Below are 19,059 nucleotides of genomic sequence, written 5' to 3'. Positions count from 1 at the left end.
CATTTCAAAATGGTAGCTCTGATGAATGGCCTATGTTTCCCTCAGCCATTGTAACCAGGCTGCTCTCCACAAATTTTCTTCTGAGCCTTTCAGTGAAAATGGATTTCATTGCAAGAAAATATTTAGAGAACAGCCTGGTGTCACAGTGCAATCAATCAGGTTTACAATGTATAGCCTCAGATCATTGAGTTTCCATTCAGCACTGGGGCTATCCATGAGGGGAAGATTGGACAGCGCAGTGATTGATTGTCGCATCCTTGCATGCAGTTCTAATACAATATGCTGTACGTACCTCACACATCATATCACTCACTTTCCAGAATTGCAAAATAATTCTAAATCTTTAGTTAACGTGCTCCTACGGAGCTGTGTTTTATTCTTCAAATGTTAATCCATAACTCAATTTTCCCACAAACTCAGTTGGATCACACAAGGCTCTTTCACCTCCGGGTCTTGGGTTCATATCCACCTCAGACTATCTCCTTTTGGCTGAGATCTTGTCTGAGAGTTTAAAAAAGATGGAATTTCTGCCTTTGACTTTGTATAGTCCAAGTAGTGTGGGTTTAAAATGGAGGCTGCTCTTTTTGCTAAGTACAAAATGTTGGACCAGATACACTAAGAAAGGCTTGCATTTTAGAAGCACTTTTCACGACTTCAGGACGTTCCAAAGCGCTTTACAGCCAATCAAGTACTTTTGAAGTGTAGTCACTGTTGTAATGAAGGGAAACTTGGCAGGCAGCAAGGTCCCACAGACAGCAATGAGATCATTTTTAGTGATGTTGGTTGAGAGATAAATATTGGCCAGGACTCCCATGCTCTTCTTCAAATAGTGCTGTGGGATCTTTTACATCCATCTGAGAGGGCAGACGGGTCCTCGGTTTAACATCTCATCCGACACGGATAGCGGCACCTCCGACAGTGCAGCACTCCCTCAGTACTGCACTGGAAGTGTCAGCCTGAATTATGGGCTCAAGTCTCCGGAGTGGGACTTGAACCTATGATCTTCTGACTCAGAGGCGAGAGTGCTACCACTAAGCCACGGCTGTTCACTTTGCATGAACAATGTAGGGTTGCTGTCACAAATTAGCTGATAAAAGATTGCTTTTGATGGGAGGGGTTGGCAGCTCGATTACAAAGTTAATGATGCAGCAAACAGCAAAGTACTGCAGATACTGGAACTTAGAAATTAGAACAGAAAATGCTGGAAATACTTTCAACTGGTTCTGACGAAGAGTCATAGACCTAAAACGTTAACCTAACCTTATTTCTTTCTCCACAGATGCTGCCTGACTTGCTGAGCTTTTCTAGCATTTTCTGTTACGAATGATGCAGCATTCGCCAGATTGCTATGCATCTAAAGATGCGAGTAAGGAGATACTGTTGTTACAGGCAGTTATCCTATTGTCTGCCAATATGTGAAGATTGTTAACATTTTGCTTGTTTGACTGCAACAAAAGAAATGGTCATTTATCACATTGCTGTTTGTGGGATCTTGCTGTGCATAAATTGGCTGCTGCATTTCTCTACATTACAACAGTGACTACACTTCTAAAAAAAAATGCTTCATTGGCTGTAAAGCGCTTTTGGATGTCCTGAGGTCATGAAAGGGGCTGTATAAATGCAAGTCCTTTCTTTCTTCTAACAGTTTTGCGGGATGAATATCCCAGTCTTGCTGGTAGTTTTTAGCTGCTTAGGTTGGATCATGACACCAGTGTCATTCACACTATTAAATCCTGCTCCCTTATGCCGGCGGCAGAATAAAGCCCAATGGAAGACTGGATCAACAGTTCTGCCGCTGGTATAGGAGAACCAACGTGAGCATCAGGAGCCAGCTCACAGACGCCAATCTCCACCAGAAGAAATAGTTTCTCCACATCTACCCTATCAAATCCTTTTAATATTTTAAACACCTCGATCAGATCACCCCTTCAAATTTCAATACTCGAGGGAATACAAGCCAATGTGTTTTTGCTTCTTTATAATTTAACTTTTCACAGCAAGGTTAATGAGCAGTGTCTAGCTGAAACTATATGGTCTGTTAGTGCAGGGTGTCCCACCAATTCTGGGGGGGCAGGCTGTGCTATTTCTGGTGCACACCCCAATGTTATAAGCCGTCATTGTTCGCCCTCTGCACGCTGTCAAGTATAAGGTCAAACTTCAATTCGTGGGATGCCTATGCAAGCTGACTTATAATGTTGAGCACAAGTATAAAGTATCAGGAAGAAGCCTGAATTGTAACAGGAGTGTTTATATCTCTGCTTGTTCCTTGATACTGAAAATTCAGCTTTGAAATTCAAACGCAGGTTCATTTACACTTTTCTTGCTCCTGATTTCATTCATTATTTTTCTAAGGTCTGCTGCTTCCTCTGTCCACCATATCATGGATTCCGATCCAATTTAATCTCCTAAGGCAAGGTTCTGCGCAAATATCTTTTTCTCGTTTCATGCTGTCTTGCAACTGCATGCATTTGTGTTGCGCCTGACACAGAAAACGTGCCACAGTGCTACACCAAAGGGAAACCCCCGACACTGAGCAGAAGTGATAGAGGTGATAAAGATCAGGGGTTTAGGGATGGAGTTCAAGAGAAGGAAAAAGGCTCTATGATGGAGTGGGTGGCGAGGAATGCATAGGAGACCATAATCGGAAAACTGAAGAGGACGGGCTGAGACGTAAGCTTGAAGGAGATTGCAGAGGTACGGTAGAGGGACTTGGGAATGAGGATGAGGACTCTGAACTTGACACATTGGGAGACATGTTCTTAGAACCCTTTGCTCTCCTGATCAAAGCACTGAGGTTGCGCTAGCCTGCAGCAGTGGTGCCTTGAAATTGCCGATACTTACTCTGTAGCATATTAATGGCATCAGACATAGTACAAGTGGTGTCTGTCTCTTAGAGAACGTACTACATGCTGCCATTTGCTGCATCCTGTGTAATTGCCAGTAATTATCCAGAGAGCTCTGCTCCTGTCATTATGTATTTAAATATAATAAAATAATCTGTATCCAAATTGTTCATTATGAATTATTGCATCAATAAAACTAAAATCTCAGGTAGCCATTCAGTGTTAAGTTATTGACAGTTCAGATGTGCTTGGAATGTTGCATATGGCTAATGTAGCAATAATACAATTTTGAAAAGCATTACAGTCATGATTGTCCCTGTTAATGATCATAATACACAAACAAAGCAACGTCCTCACTGACATTACCCGCAAACAGTGGTCTGCATTACCTTATTAAGTCCTTGCCTTTCTGATGGTGCTTTACTGCGAATGGCTTAACTCCTTGGTAATAAGTTATTGGCCGTTACTCCAGCTGCTGGGTAGCGGCAGAGGTAGACTGTTGTTATTCAGATGGCTTTTGTGATGAAGAGAATATGGGGGCCAGAAGGTCAGCTCAAGCTCAAATAGGATGCTGAGGTTGCGAACAGTCTGCTTCCGCCTCAGACAGTGGCCAGGGAGAGGGATGGAATCAGTGACGAGGGTATGTAGTTTGCAGCGGGGGCCAGAGACGATGGCTTTTGGTCTTCCCAATATTTAATTGGAGGCTCAGCTATGATGTCCTACATGCTTGAATAGCCTACAAACATTCGATGGCAAGGCTCACAAATGAATACGGCCATTTGGGCCAGATGAATTTCAGCTTTAGATTTTCGGTCCCATTGGGAGAATTGGAAATGCCTACACGAGGTGCCTCAACACCCACTTCAGCTAGTTTCTTTCCTCTGTTCATTCTCTCACGTAGATCATGTTCATTTTAAATGAGCAAAAACAAATCTTGCATCAACTAAAATTCAATGGGGTGTGTTCAGTTTTTGTTCCCGGTCAATTTAGCCTCTCCTCCTTTCGAGCAGGGGTTAGGTGTGGTCCCATAGATATCAGTTGCCCTCCATTACCTCGCCCAAATGGCCATATTCATTTGTGAGCCTTGCCATCGAATGTTTGTAGGCTATTCAAGCATGTAGGACATCACAGCTGAGCCTCCAGTTAAATATTGGGAAGACCAAAAGCCATCGTCTTTGGCCCCCACTGCAAACTACATACCCTCGTCACTGATTCCATCCCTCTCCCTGGCCACTGTCTGAGGCGGAAGCAGACTGTTCGCAACCTCAGCATCCTATTTGACCCTGAGCTGAGCTTCTGACCCCATGTTCTCTTCATCACAAAAGCCATCTGAATAACAACGGCCTACCTCTGCCGCTACCCTGCAGATGAAACCCTCATACATGTCTTTGTCACCTCCAGACTCAATGAATTCAATGCTCTCCTGGTCAGCCATCCGTCCTCCACCTTTCCTAAACTTCAGCTCATCCACAACTATACTGCCTGTATCCTATCCCGCACAAAGTCCCAATCTCCCATAATCTCACTGATCCACACTGGCTCCCAGTCGCCCAATGCCTTCAATTGAAAATTTTCATTCTTGTGCTTAAATCCCTTAGTAACGTCACCTCTCACTATCTTTGTAACCTCCTCCAAACCTACAACCCACTTGTGGACCCTCCGCTCTCTTTGCTCCACTACTGGAGGCTGTACCTTCACCTGCCTAGGTTCCACTCTCTGGAATTCCCTCCCTAAACCCGTCTGCCTCTCCATCTCCCTCTCCTTCAAGACACTCCTAAATTATTGACCGCTGAACATAAATAAAGTTAAGGACAAGATAAGGTCAATCAGCCCATCAAAGCTCGGCTCTCTGTTGTGTCCATGAAACTGCACACCCCCGGCCTATTTTGGCCTACTGCGGCTGAGATTCTACGTAACTGGGCAGCAGGCGGATTTGCCACCATCAGTGTCTAATCTACCCATCTTAATTTTAAGTCACTTTGTTCAAATTAGCTGTTAATTCATTTTTTTAGCACGAAATTCTCCTTTTTTGTGCTATTATGTTGCTTAATTTAAAGTTGTTAAACACAAAAAAAATGAATGAACAGGGAGTAGACACTATTCCTTTTGTTGAGATTAGATTCTAATGCGGGCATCTAGCATTTATGGCCAGTCTCTTGCACGAAGATAGGAACAGCAGGAGGCCATTCAGCCCCTCGAGCCTGCTCCGCCATTCAGTTAGATCATAGCCGACCTGTATCTTAACTCCATCTACCTGCCTTGGTTCCGTAACCCTTAATATCCTTGCCTAACTAAAATCTATCAATCTGAGTTTTGACATTTTCAATTGACCCCCAGCCTCAACAGCTTTTTGGGGGAGAGAGTTCCAGATTTCCACTCCCCTTTGTGTGAAGAAGTGCTTCCTGACATCACCCCTGAACGGCCTGGCTCTAATTTAAAGCTTATGTCCCCTTGCTCTGGACTCCCCCCACCAGAGGAAATAGTTTCCTCTATTTACCCTATCAAATCCTTTAATCATCTTTAACACCTCAATTAGCTATCTCCTTAATCTTCTGGACTGAAGGGAATACAAGTGTAGCCTATGTAACCTGTGCTTATAATTTAACCCTTTGAGTCCTGGTATCGTTCTGGTGAATCTGCGCTGCACCCCGTCCAAGGCCAAGATATCCTTCCTGAGGTGCGGTTGGCTGCCTAGCAGTGTTGGAGCATTTCATACGAAACTCTCGGGATAGCAGCTATACATTGGGGCAGTTATCATGAACTGTAACTGATTGAGGTCAAGACTCAAGTCAGATCCAACCTTTTAAGATGTACCTGAGAAGGGGAAACCCTCATCTCCCTCAGATGAAGTTGGCGAAAGAGATGGACGGTGAATCATATGAGTGCCTTGGCTGCGCGGTTGCTGCTCTAACACAATGCAGTGGTTGAGTGGGTTTGGTGTCAATCTGAGCTAAACAAGTGTATTTTCATTAATTGTAGTCTTATTAAACAAGGTCAGTGTCAGAGATACAGAACCAGGCTCTGTATTTTGCATCCTCTGAAGCTACTGATCTGTTTGAATCCATACCCTGTACATCTTAATGCAGGAGGACTCGAGTCATTCCTCCTCATACTGTGCTCAATAGATACTGAAGCAAGAAAAATTCCCTCCTTAATTTTCAAGCCTGCGGGAAAGCACTTTGCCTCTACATTAGCAGTCAATCTCTCACAGCTACAGCAGTCTTTATTTCCCTCTCTAATTGTGATTCAACTTGTGAATTAACAGCAATGACTGCTGCTGTATATGTTGCACAACCTTTCTGGAGCTGGGCTGCAGTAATAATGCTGCTTGACTAATCCACAAAGGTTTGCACTATTAGAGTCAGCCAGTATAAATAGGTTTTTTTTGTGCTTTATTTAGATTCATTGTACACCACTCATCTGCTTTACAAACAGGCAGTATTCCCTGATTGCTATACTGTTACAGCAATGTCAAATTATAGTGGAGGAACTGGCTCTAATTCTCACCCAGCCAAGGCTCCACATTAATACTGGACTGCTGGACTGGGACCCCTCAGAGATGAGAGGAAGTGACTGGTGCCGATGGAGCAGTGGGACACAATCCCACATTTGCTGTGATTCCATGTTCACAAAGTGCCTTAAGCAGTCTTTCGACATCTTACCCCCAATTAGCATGTGTGAAATACTGTAGAAGTAAATTTTGAGGTTCTACTATGGTTCTATTAATTGGACCCAGTGTGTGAAGTGGGGTTTCAGGCCTTTCTCTCTCTGAGGGTCACTGTTTCTCCTCAATTACTGCTCTTACTGTTTATAACAATAACGACTTGCATTTATATAGCGCCTTTAACGTAGTGAAACGTCCCAAGGCGCTTCACAGGGGTGATTATCAAACAAAATTTGACACCGAGCCAAAGGAGGTATTAGGACAGGTGACCAAAAGCTTGGTCAAAGAGGTAGGTTTTAAGGAGCGTCTTAAAGGAGGAGAGAGAGGTAGAGAGGTTTAGGGAGGGAATTCCAGAGCTTAGGGCCTAGGCAGCTGAAGGCACGGCCACCAATAGTGGTGCGATTAAAATCGGGGATGCGCAAGAGTCCAGAATTGGAGGAGCGCAGAGATCTCAGAGGGTTGTAGGGCTGGAAGAGGTTACAGAGATAGGGAGGGGTGAGGCCATGGAGGGATTTGAAGACAAGGATGAGCTTACTGCTATTTTAAAGACGTTTACCAGTAGGTTTGCTCCATTACACTTTGGCCGTGGGTTCAAGCCTCAGAGAGTTGAGTACATAATCCAGGCTGACATTCCCAGTGCCAGTACTGAGGGAGTGCTGCACTGTCAGAGATGCCGTCTTTTGGATGAGACGTTAAACTGAGGCCCTCTCAGGTGGACGTACAAGATCCCATGACACTACTTGAAGCAGAGTCGGGGAGTTCTCCCTGATGTCCTGGCCAATATTTATCCCTCAACCAATATCACTAGAAACAGATCATCTGGTCATTATCACATTGCTGTCTGTGGGACCTTGCTGTGCGCAAATTGGCTGCCATGTTTTCTACATTGCAATGATGATTGCACTTCAAATGTACTTCATTGGCTGTAAAGCAAGTCTTTCTTTCTTTCTTTGATCTTCACAGGAACCATATACCCACAGCTGGGAGTGTACATTCCTTATAAATTCCCCTCAATGTTTCAGACAAGCTTCCCGACTGCACCATTCTATTGCCCTGTCTGGAGTAATGCACTCAGGAGGTTTGTGTGCAGCACTGGGGTATCAGGGCTGGCACAGGTAATCTGGGATACAAGATATGCAATATCGTGGGCAACCTGTTGCCGGACCTCGACCAAGGGATCAAGTCTGAGGCATGCATGTTTTTTTTCTCAGTATGTTATGGAGTTTTACTTGGAGCTGATGTGCTTGGTCACAACCCTTGCTCCTACCGACACGGCGTGGGCTTGGCCAGCTCCCCGCAGCAGCAGCGGGCGCGTGGCAGTCTGGATCTCCCGGTTGCTGATAGTCGAGCGCTTGTTGTAATGGGCCAGTTGAGTAGCCTCATCTGCCATGCGTTCGAAAATATCTCTGGCAAAGGAGATTGTGTTGCAGATGGCCTTGGAAGAGATGCCGGTGTCGGGGGTGAACCTGCTTCATCACTTTGTAGATGTAGATCAAGTAACTCTCCTTCCTCGACCTTGTGAGAGTGACGCAGGCAAAAGATTCACTCATTTCCTCCCTCAACCCCCAAGTGCGTGGGATGCCTGGCCTCTTACAGATTACCCGTGCCAGCCCTGATACCCCAGTGCTGCTCGCAAGCCTCCTGAGTGCATTACTCCAGACAGGGCAATAGAATGGTGCTGTCAGGAAGCTTATCGGAAACATTGGGGCCGATTTTCGGATGGACGAGCGGGTGCATTAGGAGCGGGGGGGCTCCTAAAATGGCGGAATCCCGGCCCGGCTCCAACCTGCTGACTTCCGGGTTCCCCAGCGACGTGTTCGGATGCGCGCGCAGCTCCCGCATGCGAGACTCCCACTGGCAATTAAAGCCGGTGGGTTGCTACTTCACATAGTTATTTAGATACTTGAGGTACTTGACAGACCTCATTGAGTGGAGATTTTGGCAGGGGTGCAATTTTGAAGGATCCTCAGCGTGTTTCCCGTGCTGTGGGAAACACTCCCTGTTGGAGCAGACGTGTTTCAGCCAGCAGCCAGTGGGAGATGCAAAGGATTATTTGACAGGTGGGGGGGAAAACCTCATTTATTGCAGCAGGGCACTCTGTCACTTCAGACAAAGTTTTGGCTACAACACCTTTGTCTTTCCATTCAAAATTCTTAATTTATACCCAAAACTCTGCTGTGCAAACACATTTACCTACTTTGCGGACCCCCTCAAACTCACAGCGTCAGGATGGGGGGCGCCATTGCTGCATTCATCACTTCATCCGAGGACAAGCAACATCACCGGCCTCGCCAGGCACACCGTCCACCTCTGCCACGTGGAGCTCCACAACTCAGTGCTGCACCACAGGCACCTGCACAAAATAGTCGTGCAACCACACATACACCCACTGTAGGGTGACCCCATGGGTGGCGTCAAGTGTGGGTGTTCATGGTGAACCTCATGAAAGGGACTTATTACACAAGCCAGTCAAGAATGGCCAAGATGTGGCAGTAATGGTGATAATAATATTTAATGTGCTATAAACAAAAATCAAATATAAATAAAAAACATGACAAACCGTCAAACACCCTTGTGCATCACCTTTGTGCTCACAAAACCTTTGCCTTACGCTTCCGACTACTCCTACGTGGTGCCTCCCCTGTGGCTGCAGCAGAGGTAGTGGCAGGTTGCTCTTGTTCATGCCCTGACCGATTAGATGCTTTGGGCCGACGCCCTCTGGGTTTCGGTGCCCATGAGGGCCCCTCCAAAGATTGCTCCACCTGCACCTGTGCAGGGGCAGACTCGGCCACCTGGCAAGGAGGCAGCATTGCGGGTACTGGTTGAGAGGGAGGCAACGGATGAGACGTGGGAGCGCTTTGAGTGGCGTCCCCACTTCCATGTCCCCTTTCGCCATCATCCCTCTCCTGGGCCAGGCCCACATCACTCCTACCACTCTGCTGGACGACAGTTTGGAGGACATGTGTGAAGCCTTGTAAGGTCAGTGCTAGTGTATCTGCCTGCCTGTTTAAGGCGGCAGAAAGTTGCTTACCCTGAGTCCGAAGGGCCGTTGTCAGGGCCTGAATGGACTCATTGGTGAGCCGTGCTTGAAGCTCGATGGAGGCTAACCTTCCCCTCATCGCATACATTCCCACGCTTACCCTAACCCTAACCCTATCTCAGAGATGCCCTCACATCCCTGTGACAGTATTGCGGAGATTCCCTCCTGCACCTGTGCCACCATTCCACTCATGCAGGAGTTGGACTCCTCCATCCTCTGCTCGATTGTGGAGAGTGCGCGGAGCACCTGTTCCAGCACCTCGCAAATGTGCTGCTGCCCCTCGATCATTCTCCGTTTAAAGGATGGTCCCCAGGGTTCAGCATCTGTGTCCAGCTGAGCAAAGCCTGGAGAAGAGTGCTCCCACTGATGCGGACTCTCCAAAGCTGCCCCTGCCACCAGTGTCTGTTCGTGCTCACATGTTGGGTGACTCACCATGTGCGACCCCAACTAACTGAGGACGGGGACCCACCGAGGTGTGTGAATCTGCGCTGGTGGATGGCTCGCTCAGATGTGACAGTGCCCCCTCAGATTCCAGCAGGTCGTCTGAGGAATCGCCCTCTGCCGTCACAGCGGTCGCTGAAGGCCCTGTAAGAGAACAGAAGGCAATATTAAGCATGCAGACAGATGTTGAGGTGCTGAAGATGGCAAGGCATGTTAACTTCGTTTGCTTATTGTGAGTGCTGAATGTTAAAGTTCTGTCACCAGTTGTTTGTCGGGTGGCAGTCTCAGCGTCCCCGACAGACAGGCACTCGAGGGTGTGGCTTAGTTCAAGAGCCTCCTGCTCCGCGTCCGTGAGGACGACCTGATGTTGTGGCCCCCCTCCGGTCTTCACCCTCTCCCGTGCATTCTGGGCTCTCTTCTCCTATAAGGGGAAAATGTAGAGAGGCGTGAGTGAGGGATGGTGACGTGGCCAACTGCTGAATGCATTGGTTTGAGTGAGGCTGACCGTGAAAGAGATGCATCAGAGGGTGAGTATGAGACAGAGCCATGACACTGTATGAGGATTGGATTGAGTGGTAGTGGTGGGATGAGTACTGGGGATGTGAGTAAGTGCAGGTAAGTTGAGGATGAGCTTTGAGTGGGTGTGAGGAGTGATGTTATAGAGTAGTGTTGGCAGTGCAGAAGGAGTTGTGGGGTGGGGGTGGTGATGTGGAAGACGGCATGTAGGAGAATGAGTAAGTGCACTCACTTTGGCTGACCTGGTTAGGTCATTGAAGCACTTCCTGCACTGGATCCATGTGCGGGAGACGCCCAGTCGCCCTCCCCCCCCAGCCATCCTGCCTCCCTGGTAATAGCGGGGCCAAATAGGGGAATTTATAGTACACAAACCCAACCCACATGACTAAAAAAGGTAGGTCGAACCTGTGGTGCCACGCGAGGGGTGTATCATTGTTGGCACACCAAAGACTCTGGACCGTACAATTTTAATTTTGTGCTGTGTATCACGGAGCCCTGTATCACCTTGAAACTGGCTGACAGAACCTCTCGAGTTAAACAAGTCTGCCTGTGGCTCTGCACAGCATCTGTACAGCAATACCTGCTTAACATTCACTACAGATGTCCCTGCAAACTTTCCCTCCACGTCGAACAGCCTCGGAAAAACTGTCACTGAGAAGTGTCGGTGTGGATCATTAACAGTCCATCGCTGTGAGAAATGCCTGTGTAGTAATTGTGTGGTGGAACTTTACACTGAACCAATGCATTGTACATGGGCAGAATTCAGATCCCTGTAAGGAGTTGCATTACTGTGTTTTTCAATTCACAGCCAAAATGGGGCCCGATTCCCCGATCGAACGCTCCGAACCATAAGTTGGGAAATTGCCTGATCGCAGACCTTGGCTTTCGGTTCCTTTAAACGAATGAATAGAAAACCGAGTACCGCAGGTCCACGATTTAACTCTGGATTCAGGTCCTGATCTGATGCTGCAACACAGCAGTTTGGGCCCCTCTCAGGGAATTCTAAAATTCCCAAACAATTTTTAAAAAAATGTTTTGAGAAAGTGGGCACTCCCACCTTTGCTCTCCAAACTTTTAAACTTCAGTGGCTGGGAGTGGCCATCGAGCATCATTCTGGGAGCTTCCTGCAGTTTCACCAGGCAGGACGTTGCACATTGTACGGTCTCGGCTGTCTGCTTCCACCAAACTCCAAGCTGTTTCATAGCAGGTAACACGCATGCAGCATGCTTGATACACACGTGAGTATCATGATGCATGTATGTTACCGGCAATACGTTATGGAAATACGTCAAACTTGGCAATGAGAAAGCTGACTTGCGAGGGCAAACTAGCCTCTATGAACTGTGCTCTCTCCAAGTAGATTGGATATGAAATTCACCTTCAGGGGGTATATAAGATAGTTTGTAGTTTGGAAAAGGTAAGTCCAGAATATTACTTTAAATTGTGGGAGTAGGACAAGGGGATATGGGTTCAAACTAGTAAAAGATAAATTTAAGACTAATATCAGGAAGTTCTACTTCACTCACAGTGATCAACACATGGGAAATGGACTCCTAGGTAAACTAGTTAGGGTGAAAATCATGGAATCATTTGCAAACCAATAGGATGTGACAGTGGGGGTACTGTAGGGTAATTCTGGATAGATGAATGAATTTAGATGGGGCGAATGGCCTTTCTTGCGATCTTATGAAAATTATATCTCACAGATATTACCTTGTGTGCTGAACAATTTAGTCCATGCTATAATGTAGAAACATAGAAATATAGAAAATAGGAGCAGGAGTGGGCCATTCGGCCCTTCGAGCCTGCACCGCCATTCAATATGATCAGGGCTGATCCTCTATCTCAATACCATATTCCTGCTCTCCCCATACCCCTTGATGCCTTCTGTGTCTAGAAATCTATCTATCTCCTTCTTAAATATATTCAGTGACTTGGCCTCCACAGCCTTCTCTGGTAGAGAATTCCACAGGTTCACCACCCTCTGAGTGAAGAAATTTCTCCTCATCTCAGTCCTAAATGTCCTACCCCATATCCTGCGACTGTGACCCCTCGTTCTGGACCTCCCTAGCCAGGGGAAACATCGTCCCTGCATCCAGTCTGTCTAGCCCTGTTAGAATTTTATATGTTTCAATGAGATCCCCTCTCATTCTTCTAAACTCGAGTGAATACAGGTCTGGTCGACCCAATCTCTCCTCATACGACAGTCCTGCCATCCCAGGAATCAGTCTGTTGAACCTTCGCTGCAAGTATATCCTTTCTTAGGTAAGGAGACCAAAACTGCACACAATACTCCAGGTGTGGTCTCACCAAGGCCCTGTATAACTGCACTAAGACATCCTTGCTCCTGTACTCAAATCCTCTTGCAATGAAGGCCAACATACCATTTGCCTTCCTAACTGCTTGCTGCACCTGCATGTTTGCTTTCAGTGACTGGTGTACAAGGATACCCAGGTCCCTTTGTACATCAACATTTCCCAATCTATCACTATTTAAATAATACTCTGCCTTTCCGTTTTTCCTTCCTAAAAGAAAAGTCCCAATGCCAGGACTGCAGTGATCTGCATTGTGACTCAAATTAGCAAAATTAATGTTTGGAAACATGTTCAAAAGCAAACCAATGTTTCTTTATCTATCTATCTGTCAGTCTGTCTGTCTATCTGTCTCTGTGTCTCTATATCCATATATTTCTCTATCATATTGGGTAATATTAGTTTGTCTCTGCTTCACAAACAGTAGAATTGTGGACTGATTCCTGTTGATAAAAAGCAGGGTGATGCTGAGAATGTTAACAGTGCAGATGATGCTACAAAAAAATAGGCACTTGGTCGCTGTCATTCAAAGAAAGAACTGTTTAAGGGCAATGAATGCAAGTTAATCAATATATTTTTTTCTCAGGTTAGATATAGAGTGTATTTGATTCGGGGTAAAGCTCCCCTACTCTGTCCCAGGGAGAAGAGACTTTCATCCCATCAATCAGGGCTGAATTCAGACTCAAACTTGGCATCACCTAACCACTATGTGTTGATTTATCTCTTTCCTGCCCTCCCATCTGGGTGGTGTCTGGACACCAGCTTCCCTCTTCTCCACTCAACCATCATGTGGATTTTTGCAGTTACTGATCATTTGGTGCCAAATTATGGGCAGTCTTGTGCAACTCACTGAGAACTAGGCTAACACTGCCTCCAACTCACTTTATATTGGATCATTGCAGCTGGTTTAAACCCAGGTCCCTGAGGTAACAGGAGTTTCTGACCCACTGCACTGCCAGCTTCCTTCCTTCCTTCCCAATATTTTATCTCCAAAAGCTTCCATTGAGATTGCATCTCTCAAGTTGAAAGCCATTGTGAGTAGGTTCAAGGCTGTGGAATTCACTTCCATTAATATATATTATAGCATGACAGCCACATCTTTTTTTGTTATTGAAACTCTGGCAACATGACAGTGCATAAAGAAAATGTTCAACTCTCAGCATATTTTCTGGTTCATTTTGCAAAAATAAAATGTTGACTCATTGTGACAGGATTCAGATTCCAATTAATTACAAGGGTCAGATTTATGCTATTTGTCTGCAGAATGCTCAAGAGTATCTTGGAGGTAGAATGAATGAATGGAATGCCATGTTAATTTATTTATTGTTGGTTGTTACTTTCTCAGAAGTCACTTGGTGAAGCGGTCATGCTGGCTGGAGCTGAGCTGACTGAGCTGGATTTGAGTGATAATGCATTTGGACCGGATGGAATTCAGAGCTGCGAAGATCTCCTGAAGCACAAGAGCTGCTACACCCTCACGGAGCTAAGACTTAATAACTGCGGCCTTGGAACTGAAGGAGGGAAGGTACAGTGCACAGACAAAAGCGCCCTCTTGGATACTGGTCATGTTGGGACTTTGTAATTAATGTGAAACTGTTGACATTATTATAGCTTAATCATCTTAAGAATATTGTCCTCCAGAGAGTTCTGCAAAACATTTCTTTAAAAAATTAATGAATTATTCACCTTCTACACAAAGCAGCTCAATTCACCAGCTTGCTGTGATGACCTGGTAGGGTGCAGAGGCAAGCAGCTGGTATTGACTGAAAATGGATCAATACATCATTTTATTCCCATGACTATATTGCCTGATGAACTGCAGAATTCAGTATTAAAACGAGTTTGGATAAAAAAAAACTGCACAAATCCTCATGGGGACCACAAAATGGAAAATGAGCGTCAAGCTTAAAAAAAAACAAATTAGCTCTTCGTTTTATGGAGCAATGCTTAGCATTTCATTTAAATCTTTACTCTGGACAGACATGTTTTAGGTTGGTTTGCAGATTCATGAAACAGTTATATTTAGTTCTTCGAAGGTCTTTGAATTTTTGAACCCCCTTCTGCTTAGACGGCAAGTCCTATTCATTTGCTTTCCTTAAATATCAGAAACTGCCTGATTTTTGAATGCTTTCTTGAAAGAACGCACCTCGTGTTTTGTCCTGCTTCACCTGAACAAGACAGAATGGGCCAGAATTTGGTGCCAAAATAACGGCGAGTTTAATGGTGCTCACCATTATTAATGTGTAATTTGTCCGGCAACTTGTGGTGAGGAAGAGCTCGCCCGCAAATTGCGAATCAGCACAAGTTGCTGGACGATCTGCACAGTTCGCTGTCAGCCTCACTGTTGACCCAGGGCCATTGGTGATACCATCTGGATGGAAGAGGGGCTGTAATTTTCCATGGATTGAATATTAATGGTCACAATATAATATTCTGACACTGCCATTGTGATCCTGTGGTGGTAATTTTTCATTTGAACCAAGTCTGATTTCAACATGGACTTATGCAAAGAGCTCCTCTGTGTAATTTGAAGAAGTTGGGAAAAAACAAGACCTTCTTGGTTGGTTTAGTTTGTTGACATTCACTTGCTTCCTCCAAAGTCACTGGTGATGCTGTTTTCAGATGAAAGAGAATCAATAGAGCTGGGAAGCGCCAGTGTCAGTAGTGTGACTACGTTCCAACCTTTTGGAGCAGTGGGCTGGATCCTTGTGACACCATTAGTGAGCTGGCTGCATTTGATTAAATTGCTTTTGAGTCATGCAGAATCGTGATGAGATGCTACATTAACCTCCCAATCTATTTTATTTGCATTCTCTGAAATTCTTGGACCACACCATTTATGCCTCCTTCACTTATGTCCCACCCTCCCTCTCCTCACCTTCACTTCTATCTGTCTCCTCCATTTCTCTTTCTCTCATGCACATGTGGTCTCGCTCACTAGCGGGATCTCTCTCTCACGTTCTGTCCTCCTACACTTCCTTCTGTATCTCCTCCTTTAACTTCGGCTTCTGATCTGTCTCTCACTCTCTTTCTCCCCTCTCCCTCTCCATCCCTTTTACTTTTCGATTACAATTTTTTTTTCATCTTTACCTTTCTTACCCTTCTGTTTTACCTTTCTCTCCTGATGAGTGGGGGGAGGCAGCACCAAGACGACTTTGGTGAGTTACAGCCAGCACCGTCAGTGGTCATTCGGTCTAGAACATGGTGGGGATGAGATGCTGGGAGCCTTCTCGTTGTCTGCCTTCTCTGGAATGTCTCTATCAGCCAGGTTGCTGGCTCCGCAGACCTTGGTGAGCCTCAGTCAGTCACCTGCTCCAAGGCGGGCTATCTTCCTTCCCAGTTCCAGCCCTCCTCATACAAAGCCTGCCAGCAGGAACAGCTGATCTGTTAGTGAGCTGGTGGGGACTTTTTAAAAACCAGACAATAATTCTGGCTTTCTTCACACGAGCGCACTGGATCGGTGTGGCTTCTGCAACCAGGAGGACACCCCCGCCCCCCCACCAACCCATCCTAGGATATATGGCATCACAAGCATTCAGCCCGTTGCTGTCTTTTGTGAGGTGGTCTTTTGATGTAGCAGCAGCAGGTAAACTAAGCCTATCCAGGACGCATTAGGATTAATTGATGAGCTGACTCTGGTTTTGATGCCACTATCCCTGGCTCGCAGATCTTGCCCCAGGCTCCTGTAAAGGGGACAGAACTCCAAGGCCTCTTGGCTCCCATTTCTTGAAATGAGATCCTGCGTGTTATGAATGTGATCCTGGGGACAGAAGATGGCAATCTCTCAGGGCAAAGACAGTCCTGCACTGAGGATCATAACACAGCAAGTGGCTTGACATTGGTTCTGGTAAGAACGTGGAGCTGAGGTACTTGAAATCCCTCCTCCTTTGCAGTCTTGTCCTGAGGATATCCAGATTTCTGCAGCACCCTTTCATTGAGGCTATGCAGCAGGCATTTGCTCACTTGGTCAGTGGACTGTGCAAGGTGTGGCAGGAGATGTTTGAGGTCTTGTTTTCCCTTTCTTCAGTCAAACCATTATTGATTTACATCCGAGAACTGTCCTTGACAGCCCACGTCCCAAGAAAATCCAGGAAACTGGGTTCATAGATTTACTGTGGAAATCCTTCAGGTGCACTGAACATGACATTGATAAGTTGAAAATCTATTTACACAAACCATATGCACTGTCTATTCTGGAGGTAGTTTGTAAAGGAAATGACTTGCCTGCATTCATCAGGGGAAGCTGGAGCTGTGAAGTATTCTATTTTTATTTGCTTAGTTCGTGTTTCTTCCTTTCTTTTCCTGCCCTTGTCAGCTTCCTTTTTTTGGTGTTCCTTGTTTCATAGAATCATAGAAAATTTACGGCACAGAAGGAGGCCATTCGGCCCATCGTGTCCACGCCGGCCGAAGATGAGCCACCCAGCCTAATCCCACTTTCTAGCACTTGGTCTGTAGCCCTGTAGGTTACGGCACTTCAGGTGCACATCCAGGTACTTTTTAAATGAATTGAGGGTTTCTGCCTCTACCTCCCGTTCAGGCAGTGAGTTCCAGACCCCCACCACCCTCTGGGTGAAAAAAAATTTCCTCAGCTCCCCTCTAATCTTTCTACCAATCATTTTAAATCTATGCCCCCTGGTTATTGACCCCTCCGCTAAGGGAAATAGGTCCATATGTCCACTCTATCTAGGCCCCTCATAATTTTGTACACCTCAAATAAATCACCCCTCAGCCTCCTCTTGTTCCAAATAGAACAACCCCAGCCTATCCAATCTTTCCCCATAGCTAAAATTCTCCAGTCCTGGCAACCTCCTTGTAAATCTCCTCTGTACCCTCCCTATTGCAATTACATCCTTCCTGTAATGTGGTGACCAGAACTGTACACAGTACGCAAGCTGTGGCCTAACTAGTGTTTCATACAGTTCTAGCATAACAGCCCTGCTCTTATATTCTGTGCCTCGGCTAATAAAGGAAAGTATCCCATTTGCCACCTTAACCACCTTATCTACCTGTCCTGCTACCTTCAGGGATCTGTGGACATACACTTCAAGGTCCCTCACTCCCTCTACACCTCTCAGTATCTCCCCACCGTTTTTATCCCTCTGATAGTCAACCATGCAATATTTCCATTGGTTACCATTCCTTTTCTAACTCTCCTAATCCCCACCATTGCTATCTCTCTGAGATCTCTACTTTTCTCCAAAAACAAAATTCCAATGTTTGTTTATTTCAAGAATTGTTTGGATCAATTCTTAAACTGTCAGCAGGATCTGGGAAACTCCAGTCTCCCTGGGCTGAACATTTTCTTTTTAGTTCATAAACTGTGACGCTAAAGCAACATTGCAGCAAAATGGCATTCAACTATCCATCTGATCTTTGTGTTCTGCCCCTAGGGCAACTCCTAACTCGGGTCTCACACATGAGATTCTTGAGCCACTTACGAGGGAAGAGTAGCTGGGGTGGTCTCCTATTCCCTTCCGCATGGTTTTTAACTTTGAAGGACCTTCACCTAGGTGGGCTGCAAGCAAGACTAAAGAGCCCCACCCACCCTTTACGATGTTGGGGGGGGGGGTGGGCAGGCACCAGCACCCATCGGACACAAGTACCCCCACTGGACGTCAACCCAGTATTCAGAGCCGGTGCTCCGCTCTCCGGGGCTGTCTGGAGTGGGGCCCGAACCCAACCCTTCTGATTCAGAGGCGGGAATACGACCCCTGAGCCAGTGGTCACTCCGTCTGGACACCAATCCCCCGCTGGAGGTCAACCCTGTAATTAGAGACCAGATTCTATTCTCCAGTCACCAATCGATCAACAATAGTTTATTACTGGAATATGAATTGTAAATTCATAAAATAAACAGCTCATTTTTTTCTAGCCAATTGAGAACCCAAATTGTGAAGATTGATATGGTCAAATCATAAATCCCAGTCCTAGGTACTTGAAGGGTTAAAAAACATTGTCCTCTATAATTTGCATCATTCCAAATTTGCACCATATAACATAAAATGCAGTGTCTAAGATACATCTGCGTTTCTCTTCACATATCTTTTAAATTTAGGTTTAGTGAATTATACGTATGCGTGACTTATAGCCTGGCTGGAACAACAATGTTTGTGGATGTATAAAAAAAAGATTTGTGCACTTTGAAAGCTGCTGAGGTCTTTCAGTGCTCGAAGACTGTCACTGATTTTCCTGATCTGTTCCAGCGAGCAAGAGACTTCAACCTGCAACAGTTTGAGACAAGTG

At 45.8% G+C, this 19,059-nt stretch overlaps 1 protein-coding gene across 1 annotated transcript in view; it reads left to right on the top strand.

Annotated features, from left to right (window-relative positions):
- LOC137341349 (ran GTPase-activating protein 1-like) overlaps positions 1-19,059 on the top strand; it is a 469,769-nt gene that overhangs the window by 262,689 nt on the left and 188,021 nt on the right. The window contains exon 4 of the mRNA XM_068004471.1: positions 14,162-14,341. Coding sequence (XP_067860572.1) covers positions 14,162-14,341 — 180 coding nt within the window. The remainder of the gene's footprint in view (positions 1-14,161; positions 14,342-19,059) is intronic.

This window comes from Heptranchias perlo, chromosome 23 (genome assembly GCF_035084215.1).
Source record: "Heptranchias perlo isolate sHepPer1 chromosome 23, sHepPer1.hap1, whole genome shotgun sequence".
Lineage (NCBI taxonomy): Eukaryota > Metazoa > Chordata > Chondrichthyes > Hexanchiformes > Hexanchidae > Heptranchias > Heptranchias perlo.
The sequence above is the reverse complement of the archived record's forward strand: the minus strand, read 5'-3'. Positions and strand labels throughout refer to the sequence as shown.